This window comes from Cetorhinus maximus, chromosome 3, assembly GCF_964194155.1.
Source record: "Cetorhinus maximus chromosome 3, sCetMax3.hap1.1, whole genome shotgun sequence".
Lineage (NCBI taxonomy): Eukaryota > Metazoa > Chordata > Chondrichthyes > Lamniformes > Cetorhinidae > Cetorhinus > Cetorhinus maximus.
In genome coordinates, this window is record NC_135881.1 from 168719167 (window position 1) to 168737991 (window position 18825).

The window sequence follows — 18825 nt, forward strand, 5'->3', positions numbered from 1 at the left end:
ATCCATACCACCTGGCCTTGCAATTTAATTCTTGATGGCTGGATGGCTACCGCTTTGAGCCATTCCAAATAGTCATCCAGTACTGTAACACCAGCTCCAGTATCAAGTTTGAACTTAATTTTAAAGCCTTTAACTTCTAAAGCAATTGACCAAAATTTTTGTTCTTGATCCTTCACTTTTCCTAGGAAATCTGTGTTCTTATTTCCATCCTTATTCCCAATTTCCTGAATTATCTGCTTTTCAGAGACATTCTCTTGCTTTTTTCCTTTAATTGTGTATTTAGATTTACAGAACTACCTGAAGAGTTGTCTCTCCGCATCAGAAACACTGCACCCCTTGCTGGGCAATCTTGCCTTCTGTGCTGCTTTTTCATTCCACTTTAAAATCGCTACTGCAGAGTGTTCTGCTCTTTCCCCTGTTTTGATGGACTTTTGAGTGGGCGAGGTTGCCACCTTTGGGCCTACCCAACTAACAGACTCATCGGAAGCCATGGTATTTCCACAGATTGTGGCTGATTTTGCTCTCTAAATTTGGCATGTCCAAGGTATTGAACTGCTTGTTCGAGTATTAGGTCGTCTTTTGCCTGCAAAAAACCAGACAACTTTTTGTTGTGGACTCCAACAACAATGTGGCTGTGAATAAATTTTTCTTTCAATGCACCATACCCACAACAACCAGTTAACCTATATAGGTCTGTAAGGAACAATTCAGTGGATTCCCCTGTCCCTTGGGATATTATAACTGAGCCAGCTCGATTCAATTAGAGGTTCCGTTTTGGGCTGAAGTATGCATCGAATGCTTTCAAGATGGTTTCAAATTCTGCAGAGGTCTCTTCTATCTCCTCTGTCTCTGGAGGACATCAACAACGGTCCCACTGCATATGGGAATGTACTAACCTGGTGCTTCGGCTCTTTGGCATGCAAACAGGACCTTGCTCGATACCTCTGGAATTGTTTTTTCCATAACTCCCAATGCTGGCCTCTGTGAATCTTCGAGGTTTGCAGATGGCAGAGGAAAGGACATTCACTGCTTGACAGGTGCTGACATCACTACCAATTCTCAGTATGCCTTCATTAAGACAAGTCTTCTGATTCTTCCTTTGAAGGAGTCTTATCTGCTGCATTTTTATAAATTCATTCACGGGATGAGTGTGTCACTGGCAGGGCTGCATTTGTTGTCCATGTCTAATTTCACTTGAGGTGGCGGCGGTGGCAGCCTTCTTGAACCACTCCAGTCTCTGTGGTGTAGGTATACCACAGTGCTGTTAGGGTGGGAGTTTCAGGTTTTTGATCCAGCAACAGTGAAGTCTTAGAGTTCCAAATCAGGATGGTGTGTAACTTGGAGGGGAATTCCAATAAGTCAAAAACCTGCTGATGCTGAACAAGTGAGAAGAATGTTGTCCATGTAGTTTTCCCTATAGGTTTCACTAACAATTATTCATCTCAAGCAGACAAAAAGGGACAATAGCTGAGGGTCCCTGAATTTTGGGCTATGCAAACAACTAGTTAACATTTATTTTCAAAGGCAATGAAGAATGGTATACTATGATTCCTCATCTTATTAGTGTTACGATCCCATAGACCAATAGCTTTGTAAAAGAAAGTAATCCACAGGATGTCAATGGAAAAAAAAGGACAACATTTTATTTAAGACTTTTACTGTAACAAATTAACTAAAATCAAGATAAAAGCAAAATGCTGCCGATGCTGGAAATCTGAAACAAAAACAGAAAATGCTGGAAAAACTCAACAGGTCCGACAGCATCTGTGGAGAGAGAAACAGAGTTGATGTTTCAAGTCCGTATGACTCTTCTTCAGAGCTCTGAAGAGTCATACGGACTTGAAATGTAAACAGTTTCTCTCTCCACAGATGCTGTAAGACCTGAGTTTTTCCAGCATTTTCTGTTTTTGTAACTAAAATCAACATAGATCAAACATTAGTTATTAGGCAACTGATACATCAAACTAAAGAAAAAGGTGTCACATTAACTAACCAATGCAACCAGAATATGCCTTAAAAAACTTTTACTCTAAGCCACACTACTGGCACATATGTAGTATTAATGGGACAGTCTCAAAGTCTCTCCTAGCTCTCCAGCAGAGGTTTACCACTCCTCGCCATGCCAGGTCAAAAGTACCAGGGTTTTTTGACAATTGGTCCATTCTGCCTGAGTTTATCACCAGCAACGCACATCTTGATAAATTCCCCCTCTCCCTTGAGTCACAAGAGTCCTGACAACCTAGAATTCCAGAGGTTCATGTATCCGACCCCATTTAAACTGCTTAGTCATCTTTGATAAAACTGTTTTTTTCAGAAAGTTTTACTTCTGCTCCCTGTTGTTTCCTACAGAACAGAGATTTGGACCTGGGGGAGTTCCAATTCTTTTCTCCCTGCTACTCAGCAGCAGCTTTTCCTGTTCTGAGAGAGATGTTATAAACTGCAACTCAACGGGTTTCTATTTGAGCTTCTCTTCCTTCTCAACTCCCATCACTATGGCAACCTGAAATGCACAGACATTTTTCCAAATGAAAGTTTTTAAACCAGGAATTCATCACCCCTCCTTTCAGAACCATCTGTTTTATTTTGAGTTAAAGGGACCTTTATCATCTTGAAAAGTTCAGCGTTCATGACAACATCTATAAAAATTTTTGTGCAAAGAAACAAGTCAAAGTCAGGATATCAAAGTAGACAATCTGGTGCTATAACAGTGGAAATATAATTAACCCTACTGTGGAATCCAAGTTTGAAACATTGTTGTATTCTTTTTAAAAAAAAATACATGAATAAAAATGGGTCTCGCAGCGCCCATTTTAGCTAATAATTATAGAAATGAAAGAACAGCCAAGAAAAAAAAACTCAGTGGTGGGTGCATTAATCAAGTGATAATCAAATCTTGGATTACCATGCTCAATACACCTCAATGTCTCCCTGCAATGGCTGGACTCAGGAACTCAGAGCATTAGAAAGCTATAACAAACTGAATCGTAATGCTACATTTTGAACTTTGGGACCAGCTGGATGGACTGCAATTTCTTTCATCATACCTACCGCAGCAAAATACAACTGTTCAATGCACATCACTACTTGATCACTTTATCCAAAGAGTTTTAACAAAGTTTTGAAGAATTCGAACCAGAGAATGATTCCCATGTGTAGTCACAACACTCAGCTTTTCATAAAAAAGGAACCTAGGGAAGGTGAAGGGTTACATTTTGTGGTTTATTTAAATAAAGTTCAGTGGCTCAGCACTACAGAACATAAATTTAATTACAAATTGTAAAGATTGAGAGACAAGTACACACTTTAATAACTATATGTCTTTTAGAGATTTCAAGTGACTTTTCGGATCTTCTTCCTCCACCTCGAGTTCCTTCACTTCCTCATTCATTTCCTTCAGTTCCTCTTCTCTGTCTGACAATGTGTCGGCCATTGTAGAGTCCATGTTATACTTTTCTAACAAGTACATCTCAGGTGTGATATCATCAAACTTGTACTTGGATTTTTTCTTCTTTATTCTCTTTAGTTTTTTAAGGTGAGCAAGTTGCTCTTGGTGCTGTTCTGGTAACATAAAACTATTTGTTTCCAATAAGTTTCCATTACTTTTCTTTTTGTATTCCAATATTTGTCTGTTCAGTAAGTCATGGTCAATACCAAAAAGATCCACTTCAGGAGATGATGGAGGCAGGTCAGATGAGACTGGACTAGATTCTTGAGAAGTAAGTTTCCAAGTAGAGTCTGGAGGAACTTGTCTACAAGGGAAAAAGGTGATAGAGAAAATAATTTTTTTTAAACAATCAAGTGTTCCTGTACATAGCAATTGCTAGATAAAAAAAACCAAGATCCATGTAATTCACCTTCTACCATCCTCATAGTCACATTATACAAAGATAATGGAGTTGACTAATCATAGTAAATCAATCTTTATCGATTCATCTACAACAAACCCAAACTTAACACGGGAAAACTCCAGTGAAGGGACTTTTGGGAACCATAGGTCCAAAATCCCTATTCCTTCCAAACATGCTACACTTACCAAATGACATGTCTCAAATTACACAGATATTGCACCCCAAAATGTTACTTTTTGAAATTTGTACTTGGGTGATTCAGTATTCCCTCCCAATAATCCCCTGATTTAATGATCAGATCATTCTGCTGCAACCAGGAGAATGGAATCTATAAGCTGCACGCCTTCTTCAAGTGGTCACTGGACTGGCAACTATTCACTGGTGCGAGTATGAGTTTACATTGCATGCATGACAGAAACACATCAAATTAGCTACCAATATCATGGTCCTTCCTTTATTTTTGTCTCAAAGATCATAAAAAGATCAAATTTGCAGGATTAAAACACCTTTTTAAAAATGTTATAAATGGTAATTACCTAAAATGCTTTGGGTTCCAAACTTGCCCAGTATCTGCAGTCTCTTCTTCAGAGCCATAATCAGCAATTTCTAACAATCTTTCTACCTGTATTAAGAAGTAAAATTTGTTTTAATACAATCTGCTTTAAAAACCTGTATGTTAAAAAGAAATGATATACACGAGTTAAGTGTTTTATCTTTCTTTTTTATGGTCTTGTCAAATTGTCAATGACAAATGCATCATGTTCTTGTTGAGCTGTAGGTACATTATTCTGTTCAGAACAGACAAAAAATGTGTAACAATACATGAAGCCTTATTTGCTGGTGTTCAGTCTATTTGCACATCATTCATCATAGAAATTCGTTACAATGATTACCCACCTCAGCTATTGCTGTTTGCTGTTGGTCTTTAACAAAGACCACTGGAGGAACGTTGCCCATGACTTGCTGAGTAATAAGAAGGTGTCTAGAAATTAAAAAGGACATTTTGATTTGTTTGGAATTTGTCCCCCTCTAAATCAATTAATGCTCCCACTGTATTCTCAATATCCTATTTCATTGAAAACTATAGATACGGTAAACGTGGCTTATAAATAGTAATTTGGTAATATGGAACTTTGAGTATTGCTGAAAAAAAGACATGCTGTCATAGCTTTTCGTCTTGCAGTCATCAGAACAGTTCGCAAGAATACCAATAGTAAAGGGAACAACAATTTATACTGCATGAGGAGAAAGTGCTAATTTACTTGGCAAATGACTGATAGAGGCATTGCCATAGAGAATGCACCATTCCTTGAATTTATGAACTCAGCAATGCGTGCAGTTGAGTTCAGTTTTAACAACACTATATGTGCCCAAATAGATGGTGTTGCCATGTGGTCCTCACCAGGCCCAGCTCTTGCAAACATCTTTATCAGTTTCCATGAGAAACTCATCTTCGATGGAATGACATCTAATCTTCTACCCCTTGCACATTTGCTATATTTGAATTGGCAGCTGCAGGTAAGAACTTCCTTACACACCTTAATGGGCTCCATCCTGTGCTCAAATTCACCTTTGAAATGGAACAGTCAAATGAGCTCCCTTTCCTCGACATGCTAGTTGAGAAATCTGCCAATAAGTTGTCTACTACTGTCTATCACAAGCCTACCTTCACTGATCAGTATACACATTGGGATTCCTACAGTTCCATACGGACAAGATTGGACTTATTGGCAACCTCATAAATAAGGCCTGAGCAATTTGCTCACCATACAAGCTTGATGCTGAATTAGGGCACATTAAAGCCATCCTGTGGGATAATGGTTACCCTGATCAGATCGCTGCTCACTGTATATCTCGCAAACTCTGGTGACCTAAGGCCACCACTTTCGGCCCTGAAAAATGCCCAGTCTAACTCAGATTACCCTGGAAGGGCAAGGTGTTGCTCAAATTTTTGAGACAGGTGAAGTGAGCTGTTACTATGCAGTAGCGACATGCGTGGTGTTCTCCACTAACAGGACACTGCCATCAAGCCAAAAAGGCATTCAGCCTATCGCATTAATGAGTAATGTGATACATGAATTTCAGTGCCGGTGTGTTTGCAGATATGTAGGCAGCATATCCCAATGACTGGCAGATCATATCAAACAGTATGTCCTGTTGGCTGTTCGCAACAGGCAAAGTACAAACCGTACCCAACCAGCCCGTGCTTGCAAAACTCAAAACAGTGTCCAACATTAGATGTGATTCCACGATTGCACAACATTTGGCAAGCAATCCTGACTGTGCCAAGAATTACTCAGAAAACCAATTTAAGATTATCAGTCAGGCTCATGTTTTAGCACACTTACAAGTGCTAGAAGCTACATATATTCACAGAGCCCAATCCTTTGCAGACAGAAGCAGCATGTTCATGCATTGCGCCTTTTTCAACTAAGCAAACACTTGGGGGATAGCCATTCCTTGGTTCATTCCCCATGACAATACTTGACCAGAGTCCACCTGCCTGGTTTGAATTTGAACAAAAGCTTGGCAGTTAACTGTTCCCTGGTGCATTCTCCATGGCAATGCCTCTACCAATCATAGTCCACTTGCCAATCTAATCAGCACTCTCTTCTCATGTAATACAAATTTTTGTCCCCTTTATTTTGGTATAATTGTGAATTGACCTGATGAATGCAAGATGAAAAGCTTCGACAGCATGTCGCTTTTCTCAGCAGTACTCAAATGTGGTTTAGTTAACATCTAACTGCCAGTGTAATGATGCACAACTTAATAGAAAAATGGTGATGATGACACTTACCTTACACGTGGGGAATATTTATCCAAGACTTGCTGAACACGATCATCTTTTGCCATGGAACCACTTGCCACCCAGTAAACTCGACATGCCGAAAAATTCACAGTCAAAAGAACCTATAATACCAGCAGCCAATCCAAATATTTATGAATCTCTGAACTTATGTACAGCTGTGGATTCAATCTTGATTAGCAGATCGTCAGGACTCAGCAGGTTTTATCCTGAACTATCAATGCAGCCAGGTTATCATCCAGTATTATTTATACCATCACAAATAATTTTACAGACTTCAAATAAAAGAACATCTAATTTGTCCCAAAGAAACCAAAAGATGAAATGTTCAATCTAGAGAATAGAAGTTCTACCCTCTGGATTAAACATTCCATCCCTTGGTTTTGATGTTTTAAGAAGTTTTTTCAGCATTTTCAGAATAAAATTTACCTTCCCAGAGATTGTGTTCCTTCTCTTACATTTTTATTATAAGATAACTGAAAGTGATTTGTAGCAAAATCAATGACATTCTTTAAAAAAGGCATTTACAATCTCACTACAAATGGCAAACAGGAAGAATTCCCTTGGCATTTTCTAAACTGCTGACATCCAAATCCATTCCTTCTGCTCCTACTATAGAATTGTCTTTACATTCTAAATATCTACTGTTTACTCAGTTTCTAGTTACAGTCACTAAGAAGGACCCACAAAGACCCATGCTTTCACATAAATGAGAATAAGTTACATCTGGGAGTGTTAAGACCTGACTGAAATCTGGTCAAGATGCTGAGGAAGCCTGGAGGCAGTTATCCAAATCAATCTGTAGGATTTTTACACAGAGACCCAATTCAAAACGTGTAGTTCCGAATGCATTTTTGTATAGAAGATGGTATCTGAAGACAGGAAAATGGTAGGATTACTAAGCAACTCTGGGGCTTCACTCTCTGCAGGGAAGAGGATGATGTGGCACGCAGTACAGGCAAGAGTTTTACAGGTATGGAAAATCTGGAGTTAATAACATTTTCCTTTCAGGTATAAGACTGTAGGAAACACTATTGAAAATGATTGGTGTGAAAGAACAAGAGGAAATGTTGGTATTTTTATATAGCAATAAGGGTAATTGTACTTTGGAACAGATTATCACAGGGTGGTAGTTGGTAGAGTGACAAGAGAAGGGAGTATTGGAACAGAGTGTCATGTTAGATTTCAAAATAAAAGATTGGACGAATTCCCAAGAAATAGAGCTTTTATTTACAAACAAATAACAAATACGATAGGAGGTACAGAAGGATAACTAGATGGATCAACGGTCTGCATATTATGTACGATGTTGCTTGTTAAAAATAAATCCAGTTCAACACCAATGCTGGTAGGGAGATTGCATTCTGATGGGCTTTCATGGAGTTCTCAGTAAATTTAAAAATTTTGATATTAAAATTGTTCATATTGTTTCCTTCTCCTGTCCGCTGCCTTTAGATAGAATAATACATTATGATAATAAAGTTGTACATACTTTGGATATCTCAACTTTGTGGTCATATACTTCTGGACTGACTTCATTACTGTTCAACAGCTCTGTGATTGCTTTATAAAGAACATTATTGAGTGTTCTCATTCGGATAGTGTCCTCCTTCTGCACCTTGCGTTGAGGTTTCAATACGTTCTCCAAACTGGAGGGCTTGTAAAACTATACAAAAACAGCAAATGAAACCAAACAATTGCAAATCGCCAAGATAAATAAGATACTACTTTTTAAACATCAAGGTAGATCCAAACTAGGCCAAATCTAGTGAATTTGATTTCATCTCAACTTTAATGTTTCAGCTTGGACCAGTCAGTAGTGCTCTCATCTTTAAATCAGAAGGTTATGTACTCAAAGGTCACTACAGAACTTCAGCATATGATGAAAGCTAACTCTTCAGTGGTGCTTTGTTGCTTTTCAGATGAAGTGGTCCATTTTCATGTTAAGCAAAATCCCACAACACTTTTCTCCCCACATTCAAACCAACATTGCTCACTCAACAAATGTTACCAAAAGTACAGGTTAACTGCTCATTCAACTTGCTACTGTTTTATTAACCCAAGAAGTGTTGCACTGTGTATTGCACAATTATTTAACTGTTTAAGTAGAAACGTGTTCCTTTAAAGGTTCAAAATTCACACTGACCTAGGCCTGTGTTTGCTTAACAAAGTTTGTGCTAATGAATTTGAGATAGCAAGTCAGAAGCATCAAGAAACTAGCAACAATAAAGTTCCTGGACATTGCAGTACCCACCAATCATTCCAAACCTAGCTGACCCTCAATTCATTCACTTCATTTGGCTAATTATGCTTTATTTTAACTTCCAGGCAGAAATACAGCAAGGCATACAGCTGGTCCATAAAAGAAAAGCAGCAGGTAGGCTTGATTTATTTTAATGGCCAAGACTCATTAACATGCCATTTGCTCACCCAAACAGTCAAGAAGTCAACATGTAGTGGCTGTCTGGCAGTTAAAAGGCCACTTTCAGGGACCTGGACAATAATCCTTAGCTCGAGGAAGGGTATTTTCCTTTACTTTTCCCTTAAAAGAAGCAATGGTCTCTGCCTCAACTATTCCCTGTAGTAAAGTATTCTAAAGATCTTATAATTTATTTATCCTACCCTCTTAGTTTGCTTTCAGGTGAGGAGTTTTAAACTGACCAACCTCAACTCCCAAACCAGAGGTTGTTTCCTACTGATATTACAACACTTCATAAATTTAAAAACTTACAGTAAATCTCCCCTAAGCCTCATCCAGTCCATTGAAAAAAGTCCCAGTACAAGTCTCTTGTCATTGCTATAGTTTCTCATCCCTCTCCCAGGAACTTATCCATCTTCCTTATGAAGGATTACACGAAAACAATACTCATTGAATGCTTTATAATCTGTTCCAGAGGGAGAGGGAGAGGATCCTGAAAAGAAATACTAGCTCCCAAGATAATCATCTGCCTAAGGATTTTTATTTGCATCCCTATTCATAACAATAAACCTACCCAACTAAATCTAAACTTTCATTTTCTCAATTGCAGACTTTCTAAATCTGTGTTTCTCTTAAAATAAAAACTCCAACTCTACACTATTCTCATAAGTAAGGACTCTTAAGAATAGATATTTTGGTTACCCTCCTCTATACCCTCTCCAAGGTTACAATATCCTGCATCACATGTGGAGACCAAAGCCTGGCACAATACACCAACATTTCGTAGTCAAGCATAGTATTAGGTTTTATTTTGCACTGTCCTAGCATTACAACTTAAAACCCAATAGTCTTCCTAATAGGTTAACTAATGCTGGTGGAAGAGAGGATTTAAACTAATTTGGCAGAGGGAGGGACACCAGGATGAACCTGGTTCAACAAGGGGAGGAATGAGTACTTAATTTTCCTCACTAAAATGTATTCAGGAAAGATAGGGAAAGGGGGAAAAAGGAAAGCATGGCAAACTTGATCAGAGATACTTTTATACCACTAGAAAGGTATAGGTACAAGAGAGTTCAAACATAGGTTGGTTAGAGTTAAGGAACAATAGAGAAACTATTATGTTGCTGGTTGTATGCTATAGGCTACCAAGTGGTAGGAAGTAGAGGAGGAAATTTGAAGGCAAATTGCAGTAAGATGCTAGAGCTTTAGAGTAGTGATAATGGAGGACTTCAATTGTCTGAGAAAATAACAGTATAAAGGACAAAGAGGGGAGGAATTCTTGAAATGTGTACAAGAATTCTCTTGATCAGTTATGTTCCGGGCCTAACTAGAAAGGAAGCAGTGCTGGATCCAGTGCTGGGAATGAAGTAGAGGAAGTGGAGTACGATTCAATGGTAGGGCATTTGGAAAACTGTGAGCACAATGTCATTAAGGTTTTGAGTAGTTATGACAAAGAACCAGAAAATATCAAATGTGCAAATACTCAACTGGGGGAGAGCTAATTTATTTGAATTAAAAATGGATCTAACCAAGGGGACTGGAATGAAGCTTGGCAGGTAAAAAAGTGAATGAGCAATGGGAAGGCTTCAAAGAGATGATGTGGGTACACGTTAGACATATCCTCACGAGGGAGAAAGAAAAAGGAGAAAGCAAGAGCTCCCCAAACAACTAAAGATATAGAGATGCGAGAGAAAAAGGAGTTGCAGTTATGTTAGGTTCATTATTCAGTAGAGAGCCAACCTGAATACAAATGGTACTGAGGGGAACTGAAGAAGGAAGCAAGCAGGGCAAAGAATGAGAACAGATTAGCAAGTAACATAAAAAGGAAGCCAAGAGTCTTTTTAAAAAGATGTAAATAGGAAAATGGTAGCCACAGGGGGAGGGTTGGGGAAAATTAGGAACCAAAAAGGTGGCAGAGTGCATGGCTGAGTTACTAAATGAGTACTTTGCATCAGTTTTCATACAGAAGAAGATGCTGTGTTATGACGTGGCAGGTGATGTGTCCCAGGTGCACCAAATCTACAAGGGAAACTTGGCCAAGCTAACAAAATGGTTTTGCAATTTGTATTTATTACAAGATTTGTGCACTGAATTCAGTAGTAATACGAATTCTTAATTAAACTGACTCCCAACTACACACCCTCTTTAAGGCAACAGTCCAAAATAGATTTTTAATTTAAATAGCAAGTCAGCACGTTTATTCCAAAGGCTTTGCTCCAACTTTAGTTACTGGGCACAGCAGACTTTTGCAAAAATAGACAGATGCTTCCCCAAGGCTGTTTCACACACTCCTGTTAGATCTTACATGGCCCCACAGCATCAACTTTCCTTCCTTATATATGTTTCTCTCTCTTTAATCTGTAAATTCCATTGTTCTATATGTCTTTGGAAATGTACTTTCCCCATATTATAAAAATCTTTCATGTTGCTAATATGGTCAGTACCTTTGGGGAAAAATAAACATAATAACCTTGCCAGTTAGTTGCAAACATCCTACCATCCCTTTTAAACCCAAACAACTCTTTCACTTATCTAAAAAAATACAAATTTCCTTCACACCCTACATGCTAAGGCCTCATCCATGTTTACTCATTAGCATTTCAAATGCCTTTTACCCCTAACTTCTTTTGATAATTTCAAGCTTACACAGACGGAGCCATCTACACTCATCCATAAACCTACTTTACAATAAACCACAATAATATTATGAAAATTATCATTTCTTGACAGCTGCTAATGTCACAGTAAAGGAGAAAATGCATAGAATAAAAATAGATAAAAAGAATGTACTTAAGAGGTTGGTAGTTCTCAAAGTAGAAAAGTCACCTAGTTGGATACATCCTAGACTGCTAAAGGAAGAAAAATGGTAAAGAAAAATTGAGTGATTTGATTCATTCAAAGCTGTTGGTGATTGTCTATTTTTAAAATGTAATTTGTTAACATCATGATTGATGGGTATCAATTTTGGCTTTTGCTATGACGAGGCAAAATTGATAATTTATGGCTTGAGGCTCGATGAGTACTGTTGAAGCTCTTTACTCCTAGAGAAACCACATGAACTCTCTCTATTACACCAACTAAAAGTTTCTTGCATGACTCAAAGACTAGAATTATTTTATCTCGGTCAGAAAAATAATAAATTGTAAACTGCATTTGCTATTTACTGAAAAATTTCTTACCAGTTGTGATCCCAGTGTAGGGCTTTCATACCAAAACTTCTTCCTGTATAGACAGTCAAAAAACAATAGGCTGAGCATATAAATATTTAAGGTAAAAACAAAAAGCTAAAAGCTACCGCGGATGCTGGAAATCCAAAACAAAAACAGAATTACCTGGAAAAACTCAGCAGGTCTGGCAGCATCGGTGGAGAAGAAAAGAGTTGACGTTTCGAGTCCTCATGACCCTTCGGCAGAACTGAAGTATAGTTAGGAGAGAGGTGAAATATAAGCTGGTCAAAAGCTTATATTTCACCTCTCTCCTAACTATACTTCAGTTCTGCCGAAGGGTCATGAGGACTCGAAACGTCAACTCTTTTCTTCTCCACCGATGCTGCCAGACCTGCTGAGTTTTTCCAGGTAATTCTGTTTTTGTTTTAAATATTTAAGGTATTGTTTTAGGCTGGGAGCTACACAGTTACATTGCAGTTGTGAATCGCAATTCTACCACCAAACAAGCTCACACACATGCAAAGTTATCCCCATGGAAAATTCTGAAAGTTTTGTCATTGCGGACGGGAATGAACATGGTGGTAGCAAGCTTAACCCAAGTTCTGTAATTTTAATGAAGACTGGCTCTAATGGTTTAGGATTCATTCTGAAATGACTATTAATTTCCAGTGCCAGTGTAGTTTGCCAAAATCTATTTGTTTTTATTCTATGAATATTAAAATGAAACTAAATTATCAATAAAAGGGGCTGTTATAGCAACCTCTGTACTTATAAATACCACAGAAATCTTCTTGTAATATTCCCAAATGGCAATTAGTTGGCCAACTTAGTTACACTGGATTTTTCCTAAAGATCCACAAGATACATTTCATCATTATTTCCTAACAAATTACATAGCACACTATATCAGACCATTGTAATAATGCAGAGATTAAAATGAGCAATTCGACAGCTTGATTCACACTTTAAGATCATTCAACGGAGGAGCAGGGGGTGGATAAATCAAATTAAGGTTATGTGAACACTACGTAGGTACAGTAGGCCACTTAACCACAACTTGTATTTATATATTCATCAGCATAGTCCTGACGAAGGGTCATCGACCCGAAACGTTAACTCTTTGTCTCTCTGCAGATACTGCCAGACCTGCTGAGTATTTCCAGCATTTTCTGGTTTTTATTTATTACCTCCGCCACTGAAGGTGGGCAGAGGTAATATTTTCACCCCTGTCTGTAAACCACATATCTCAAAAACTAAGACATATTTCAACAAAATCTGGTACACAGATAAGGTATGGCCCAAGAAAGAACTGATTAGTTTCTAGCAAAGGTGCAGATCCAGGCCCTTGAATTTTTTAAAGCATCCATTAACACCGGGAAATAGTGTGAATTCACTTTTTCCTTTTAAAATGTTGATTATTTTAGAATGTTGTGGGTTGTCTCAGCTGCTGTGGTGGAATTTGTCACAGCTGTCAAAACGTGAGCAGAGTATTCAGAGCAGATTGCTAGATGCGGAACTGCTTAAAGCCTCCTCAGTGGGTTCAAAGCTCTTAAAAAAAATAAATTTTCAGCTTTGTGGTTATAAAGCATCAACCAGGCAAGAGAAAGCCTCATGAGCTGTCTGATTGTAAAAACGTTGACACACCATGGCAGAGGTATATGCTCTGAGTGCCATCGTTATGCAATGTAGTCATATCTGAGATTATAATTTTAATTAATTAGGTTTGCATGCTACCACACAGCACAGAATTATACTACCAATTCAAACTGCTCTCAATTTGGAGTAATCAAAACTCTATTCATACACGTTTGTTTTCTTCACCAATCTCCAAAATACCGTAAACTCTGACATTGGAATAGATTTGCTCTTTTATTTACCCTGGGTTTTTTTTAACCACGAAGGCTTGTGACTCAGTTTTGCACTGGCTGTTGGTATAATATGTATCAATACTATACAAAAGCTGAACAAAACTTCTGCTTAAGGAAGACACACAGTATAATTGAAACTTCCACTTAAAACACACGCGCAACATTCACATTTTATCAGCGGGAGCAGGGATTTTAAAATCATATACTCGCTTTACCGCCACTCTGCCACCAAAAAATTATACAAACTACAACGCTGATTATAAATCACGTCAGCACAAAGCACTCACTTTGTTTTGGAGAGGAATTTCTTCAATAAGCTTTTCTTTGCATACAGATAGCCAGTGGTCTGCACATTCCTGCACTGACTCCCGCTCACCAGCAGACCCTGTAATTTGCGGCAGTCAGCACGCGCCGCACACCTGCGCAGTGCGCTCGCCACTCCAACCGCTGCCATCGGGCCGACTGGGAAGACACGGCGGGGGGTATCCGGAGTGGGGTAAAGGCGAATAGCCAGCCTACAACCATGCCCGCTTGTCCATCGCTGTCGAAAGAGGAGTGCGGGTGAAAAGAGAGCTTACTTCTACCCGGAACTCCCCTTATAAGCAGAAAGACACTTCGGCCTTCAACGTCCTAGCAACTGACATCGTCACGCTCCTCCAGTGGACCCTGCCAGTGCTGCATATACGCGCTTTCACCCAGCAACGGAAACCCTGGTCATTGCTGCGCGTGCGCGCTTTCGCCCGGTGTAGAAACCTGGTCATTGCTGCGCGTGCGCGGATTTCGCCCGGTGTGGAAACCTGGTCATTGCTGCGCGTGCGCGGATTTCGCCTGGCGTGGCAACCTGATTATTGCTGCGCGTGCGCACCATCGCCCTTTCGGATACATGCCATTGCTGCGCATTCGCGTTATTCTCGCCCAATGATGCACGTGCGCCCTCCTTTCCCGGCTGTCAATTATCACTGCATTTGAAGCTTGCCCTCGTTGCAACGTGGTGCCGTTGCCGTTTAACACAAGGTTTACACTGGAGTTCTCAAGATGTTTGATTTGTGAAAAGCAGAATAATGTGGATATTGGACATCTGAAATAAATCAGAAAATACTCATCAGGTCTGACAACATCTGTGGAGAGAGAAATAGAGTCAACGTTTCAGGTTGATGTCCTTTTATTAGAACTTGGAAAAGTTAGAGTTATAATAGGTTTTAAGCAAGGGATGAGTGGGATAAAGGAAAGGTCTGTGATAGGTTGGAACACAGGAGAGATTGAATGACAGAAGAACTAGTGATAGGGCCAAAGGGGATGGTGCTGGGGCAAGAAAAGAAACAAAGGGCCATAACTTCTGAGCTCCAGGGGATCATTTTGGGGGTGTTATCCCAAAGATGCGCTGGGGAATCACCTTCGGAGGTTCACAGGTAAGGTTTGCATGGTAATGACCCAGAGATGCATCTGCCCCTGGGCAATTGCCCTACACTGGAAACCATCTGAAAATGCAATTTAAATCGCAAACTTTGGATGGTTCTGATTGGGTTACATCAATAGTTACCCAGAAGAAGATGGAAGAATTAAAACCTCTTCTAACTTCGGGGAAACTATTGTACAGAACCACAGGACTCCCCCAACCTCCACCACCACCCCCCCCCCCCCCCCCAAGCCAGGTCTCCCTCCACAGCCCCCACAGGACTCCTCCCACCCCCAAGGGATTACAACCCCCAACAGGGACTCCACAACCCACGGGATTCCCCACCCCTGTGAGGGCTCTTACCAGCCCCCATCCGATCAGGCTCAACTTTCACCATCATCCCCAGGGCCGACATGACCTAACCCCCCATCCCCCACTGAAACCTGACCCAACAGCCCTCTCCGAAGACTGACATCTACACCCCCCCCCCCCCAACCATGACGCCCAACACCCCACACCCCCCCTGAGGCCCAACCTCCCCCTGAGGCCTGACCCTCCCACAAACCGCCCCCCCCACCCCCACAGCCTGAGGCCAGCCCAATGCCCCCATTCCCCTCAAGGCCAGACTCCTTCACCTCTCCCCAAGGCCTGACTCCCCCATCCCTCTGAGGCCCCACACTCCCACCCCCACAGCCTGAGGCCAGCCCAATGCCCCCATTCCCCTCAAGGCCAGACTCCTTCACCTCTCCCCAAGGCCTGACTCCCCCATCCCTCTGAGGCCCCACACTCCCACCCCCACGAGGCCTGACATCTCCAAATGACCCCCAAAGCCTGACCTCCTCCATCCACAGACCACCCCCAATTCCTACCCACTTGTCTTATACACTTATCTTCTTCCTGGCCTGTCAAGGAACTTTAAATTTCAATGGACCTTTAAGTTACCTGGTTTACAGCAGCTAGTGCCATAAAAAAGGGGGCTTCAACTGAGGTCCCCTTCGACGCTAGGCCCCCGGGACAAGCTGCACTACTTGGATCTCACCCGGCCTGCGTCGGAAGGTCGGGCGAGACGGGCTGGAAAAGAAATTATGGTAAAATCTAGGAGCGGAGTGGCAATCTGACACTGATTGCCACTCCGAGGAAGTTCAGGCCCATAGAAACGAAATATGTGCCAAGGGCAGGTGTGCTTCTGTTAAAAGAGAAAAACATACATGCAAAGAAAAGGAAACAAAATGGGGACAGAGTTTACAATCTGAAATTGTTGGACTTAATTTTGACTCCAGAAGGCTGTAGAATGCCTAATTGAAAGATGGGGTGCTGTTCCTCAAGTGAACACTGAGCTTCTCTGGAACAGTGCAGCAGGCCAAGGATAGAGATGTTAGTGTGAGAGCATTGTGGAGAATCAAAATGACAAGCCACCAGAAGCTCAGGGTTATGTTTGCAGACTGAACAGAGGTGTTCCGTAAAGCAGTCACCAAACTACTTTTGGTCTCCCCAATGTAGAGGAAAATCCACCTAATGAATTTTAGCGCACAGCATGACGTTGAGCTATTTGCCTCCATGCCCACTTCTTTGACCAGGAATCCACCGCTGCTCAACAGACCCTTTAACCCACCTCCAGTGTTTCCCTCCACCTGGACCCCTCCCTCTGGCCTCTCAGCCTATCTTGATCTTTTCATTCAGGACAGCTGGGGTGACACCGGCAGCCTCAATTTCTCTGCTGCCTTCACTCAAACCTGTCTTCCTCTGAACTTGCTGCACTCCGTTGCCTCAGGTCCAACCCTGACATTGTTATTAAATCTGCTGAGAAGGGGGGTTCTATTGTTGTCTGGCGAACAGACCTATCTTGCAGAAGCTAAATGACAACTTTAAAAAATAATTTTAATGTGATGTGGGCATTGCTGTCTAGGCCAGCATTTATTGCCCATCCCTAGTTGCCCTTGAGAAGGTTTTGGTGAGCTGCCGCCTTGAACCGCTGCTGTCCATGTGGTGTAGGTACATCCACAGTGCTGTTAGGGAGGGAATTCCAGCATTTTGACCCAGCGACAGTGAAGGAAAAGTGATATATTTCAAGTCAGGATGGTGTGTGGCTTGGAGGCGAACTTGCAGGTGGCGGTGTTCCCATACATTTACTGCCCTTGGTAGAGGTCCCGGATTTGGAAGGTGCTATTGAAGCAACCTTAGTCAGTTGCTGCAGTGCATTCCTACCTTGACTCCATTTTTTTCCTCTTGTGTAGCCTCTCCCAACTTATATCCTTGACTCTTCTGATGTCCACAATCACTTTAAAAGTTTCCAATTTCCTGGCCCTAATGTCCCCTCTTCACCCTGAATGTCCAATCTCTCTACACCTCCATTTGGTCTGAGGGCTCTCCACTTCTTCCTTGAATGGAGGCTCAAGCAGTTTCCATTGCCCACCACTCCCCTCCACCTGGCTGAACTTGTTCTCTCAGTGAACAATTTCTCCTTTAATTCATCTCATTCCTCCAAATTAAAGGTGTTGCTATTACCCAAACAGGTCCCCTCCCTCAACTCTTCTTCCAGTTCATTGATGACTATATTGGTGCTGTGTCCTGCTCTTGCCCTGAATTGGAAAACTTAATCAATTTTACTTCCAATTTCCACCCTTCTCTCAGTTTTACACAGTCCATTTCCCACTCTTCCCTTCCATTCCATTCCATTCCTTGACTTCTCTGCCTCCATAGCTGGGATTAGGCTATCAACTTATATTAATTATAAGCCCACTGACTTCTGCATCTACCTCAACTACACTTCCTCACGCCTGACCCCTGAAAGGACTCCATTTCATTCTCCCAGTTCCTCTGTCTCCGTTGCATCTGCTTTGGTGATACAAGCTTCCACACCAGTATTTCTGAGATGTCTTTTTTATGAAATCAGGAATGTTCTGATTTGTACCTTTGTACATTGGGGCGTTACATCTTATGTCATGATATGTAAATAAAGGTTTTAGGGCAGCAACTATTTTTATACATCATACGGATCAGAACAAGAGGCTGGGGACTAACGTTCCCACAAAACAGTTGCACAAAAATAATTAAAGGGACCATGCACTGAAAAACTGGCCAAGCACAACAACAAAGTTTTAAAGGAAACGTTGCTGGGAACTTGAGTTGGCAGTGTGGGGATAGCAGATGTAAATTTACATTAACCCATTTTTAAACAGCATTTAATGTTCTTATGACAAAAATGTATTTTTGTATTAAATTGTTATTATTGACGGCTTTATTTCAGTACGTAGAGTTAATGAGAATTTCGGTGTAAGGTAGGAATGTACCTTTACTGTATATACTGGTGTAAAAAAC

The 18825-nt window shown here is 40.7% G+C and overlaps 1 protein-coding gene across 1 annotated transcript; it reads right to left on the reverse strand.

Annotated features, from left to right (window-relative positions):
• Positions 1-3200: 3200 nt before the first annotated feature.
• On the reverse strand, positions 3201-14814 carry rbfa (ribosome binding factor A). Its single transcript, XM_078539248.1, has 7 exons — positions 14399-14814; positions 12256-12298; positions 8150-8323; positions 6649-6761; positions 4746-4830; positions 4385-4470; positions 3201-3749 (listed from the first exon to the last, which is right to left on the reverse strand). The coding sequence occupies exons 1-7, from the start codon at positions 14563-14565 to the stop codon at positions 3311-3313; spliced, it is 1107 nt and encodes a 368-aa protein (XP_078395374.1). The 5' UTR covers positions 14566-14814; the 3' UTR covers positions 3201-3310.
• Between the last annotated feature and the right edge of the window lie 4011 nt (positions 14815-18825).

Coding starts and splice junctions, on each gene's coding strand:
- rbfa (XM_078539248.1), bottom strand. CDS start 14,565: ATGGCAGCGGTTGGAGTGGCGAGCGCACTGCGCAGGTGTGCGGCGCGT. Junction 6,762..8,149: donor ACAAAGTTGAGATATCCAAA/GTATGTACAACT, acceptor CTGGTATTATAG/GTTCTTTTGACTGTGAATTT. Junction 4,831..6,648: donor AAATATTCCCCACGTGTAAG/GTAAGTGTCATC, acceptor TTTAATTTCTAG/ACACCTTCTTATTACTCAGC.